This window comes from Dendrobium catenatum, unplaced genomic scaffold (assembly GCF_001605985.2).
Source record: "Dendrobium catenatum unplaced genomic scaffold, ASM160598v2 fragScaff_scaffold_692, whole genome shotgun sequence".
NCBI lineage: Eukaryota > Viridiplantae > Streptophyta > Magnoliopsida > Asparagales > Orchidaceae > Dendrobium > Dendrobium catenatum.
In genome coordinates this window covers 1,510,231-1,513,306 of record NW_021319154.1, presented here as the reverse complement: position 1 = coordinate 1,513,306, position 3,076 = coordinate 1,510,231, and the positions used below count along the sequence as shown (strand labels likewise).

At 32.3% G+C, this 3,076-nt stretch overlaps 1 protein-coding gene across 1 annotated transcript; it reads left to right on the top strand.

Annotated features, from left to right (window-relative positions):
- The first annotated feature begins 642 nt into the window (after positions 1-642).
- On the top strand, positions 643-1,744 carry LOC114579890 (zinc finger AN1 domain-containing stress-associated protein 15-like). The gene has a single exon (XM_028695828.1). The coding sequence runs from the start codon at positions 1,107-1,109 to the stop codon at positions 1,593-1,595; it is 489 nt and encodes a 162-aa protein (XP_028551661.1). The 5' UTR covers positions 643-1,106; the 3' UTR covers positions 1,596-1,744.
- The last annotated feature ends 1,332 nt before the right edge of the window (positions 1,745-3,076 follow it).

Sequence of the window (3,076 nt, the reverse complement as noted above, 5' to 3'; positions counted from 1 at the left end):
ATTCTTATATATATATATATATATAATATTTTCTGTGGCTCTGTAATCCTAAATAAAGGATCATCTGGCTATTTTAAAAGATAAGAAAGCCATTTGAGAGCACTTGACTTTAATAATATAATACTTAGAATCTTTCTCTTTCTCACTCTATTTTTATTTCTCTCCATCTACTATTAAAATGTGATCTTTATATGTGTTGAAAGCTAGAACCTAATGTCATTTAAGACAAATTTAAATAAAAGTTTTAAAAAAAGTATTTTTATTTTTAAATTTTAATGAAAAAAGTCACTTATGATTTTATACAATTTATTCATATATGAATTATTTATTAAAAAAACAAGTGTAAAAACAGTATTCCATGAGAAATTCAATATATATGAAATTTTTTCGCTATTATATTAACAGTTTAGTTGACTAGAATTTAAATTGAAATGTATTTAAATATATATGTTTAATTAATTTTAAAAATATAAATGAAGCAGCATTTGTTATGTATGAACTTAAAAGAAGTATTAGTTCTTCATTATAATTGCATTTGTTGGGATCAGGAATGAGCGTGCAAACATCACGCCATGATGCCAACCAAAAATTGTGGTTGCGAGCGAGCGTTTTAAAAATATAAAAATAAAATATATGACCATTGTCACTAACCTCCATTATTTTTTCAGGCACCAAACTCCAAAGCATCCACCTTTCCCTTCCCTTTCCTTTCTCCTCAGTATTTCGACTCTATTGCCTCGATTTCTCCTCTTGGAGGGGCTGAAACGACTCGATCGATCGTCAGATCGTTCTGTCTTTGTAGTAAATCAAAAAGTTCTTATTTTATTTCTTCTGATTCCTTCTACTAAAAAATTATATATATAGTTTTTGCTTCTCCCCGATGGATTAGATGTCTTGATTCGAAGAAGCTAGCATTGCTTTCCCAAATTCTCTGAATTGAGTAATTAACTTTTTTTCCTTGACTTTTGCCTTTTTTATTTCCTCTTTTAGCTTCGTTGCAAGTTTTAGCTAGGTGCTGTTCTTATTTTTGCGAGTTTTTTTTTAATTATTTTCTATGGTATAATACGGTTTTTTGATTGGGCTTAAAGCTTCTCTTTAACTCTCAAATGGCACCAGAAAGCTGCAACCTTGGTAAAGACGAGCCTGAGATACTTAAGCCCTCTTCTCCTTCTTCTTCTTCATCATCATCTTCTTCTTCCTCCTCTTCTCCTCCTTCATCAAACCCTTCTCCCTCATCAACATCTTCCCAATTACTACCACAGCAACCACCTTCCTTTTTATTAATGGAACCTCCTCATCATGCTCAAAGCTCTGATGAGACGCCTGAAACTTCGATAACAAATGTCATCGAAGCTTCTTCCCAGCCAAAGAAAGAGGAAGAACCTCATCCTCCAGTTCAATTTGGCAACCGGTGCTCAACTTGCCAGAAAAGGATTGGTCTCACTGGGTTCCGGTGCCGGTGCGGCGATCTATTTTGCGCTCGACACCGATATTCTGATACCCATAGTTGCTCTTTTGATTACAAGGCTGCAGGAAGAGAGGAGATATCTAAGGCTAACCCGGTGATCAGAGCAGCTAAGATCATTAAGATTTAAGGTATAACTCTTTGGCTTTGATTGAGCATGGTATTCTCTACTTTATGTTACCTGGTGTATGTCAAAAGCTAGTTGTAATTTCCTGCATGCATGGTTATTGTTAAACTGAAGTTCCTGTGATTTGAATGTAAATTTTGGTCTTAAAGTTATGATTTTTTTTTTTTTTTTTTGAACAATTCTCATCATTAAAATTTCGTTCTTTGGAGTTTGACTTAAAAAAAAAAAGAGTTTCGCTTGTTCTGGGTAATGATTCATTTGGTTGTTCGAAATTAGCAAAAAAAAAAAAAGTCAGAAAAAAAACATTATGATATCGGCGTAATTTGTTTGATCCATCATTTGGTTGGGCGTAATTAGAAATCAACGTTGATTTTAAACTTCACAAAGCTCCTTAAATGGTGTAATTTCATTTTCACACTAAAAAGAGTGAAACCAAAATCATTAATTGTTAAAACATGTCCAAATGAGCACTAAAGGTGTTTGCTGCAAATTGGAAAATTGAACGATATTACTCTTTTGCTTTTCTGCGCTTTTGTTTTTATGTTATTTTTTATAAAAACGATAATTAGTGATGGTGTTGGCAGGTTGTAAAGCCTGAACTTTATCATAGAAAAGTAGCTTTAGCTGTTGCATTTCTGTTGTTCATTAATTTCTGAGTGCTGTGAAGCTTTACAGTGAATGCATTGTATTTGATTTTAACTGAGACCACGTCAGAAAAATTTATGAAGTGGGGATATGTTCATTACTGTTACTGATCAGTTTCAATGAATAAGCTTTGATGTGTTCTCTAAGAATAAGATTTGATCGGGATAGTGCATTGAAAAGTTTTTCCTTGAAGAGCAAGTTTATGAGCGCTTCATGCTTTTACTGTGAAGCTAAAGTACTCTATATTATCAGTTTTATAGTGCCTGTGAGCTATATTATCTGAACATTTTCATTATGATCTAGACATAAGCTAAGCTATTAATGTAGTTTTATGAAGTGAGCAAAAGTGAGCAAGGCCTTGAGGAGATTACCTTTTCTAGCAGTTTAGCGAAGTTCCTAAAATGTCTGGATTATAAGGGTAATGCTCTTCGGCATGGTGGTATTGCTGTGATTTTATGGAAATTCTGTCCTCTCTGGTTTCAATAGAAAATCATGTAACATTTTTTTTTTTTTTTTGCATATCAATTAATTAATGAATGCTGACTCTAAATCGTAGGAATAAGAGAAAGCGGATTCCAAATAATTGGGATAAGGATCATCTTCATCTATTGTAGAATAAGCATTATATATTTATTATTCATTATGGTCATTGGTGCATAATGCATCTCAACACAATGACAATCATATATCTTTTAACATTAACTTTCTATGAAATTTTCTTTGGTCTAGCTAACAATGTTTTCTTTGCAAGAGATTTTATCATGATTTAGATATCTTGTAGCTATATTTCTTTTTCATTTACATAGAATAAAATCTCTTCTTTCATGTCGGGTTGTGCT

Coding starts and splice junctions, on each gene's coding strand:
- LOC114579890 (XM_028695828.1), top strand. CDS start 1,107: ATGGCACCAGAAAGCTGCAACCTTGGTAAAGACGAGCCTGAGATACTT.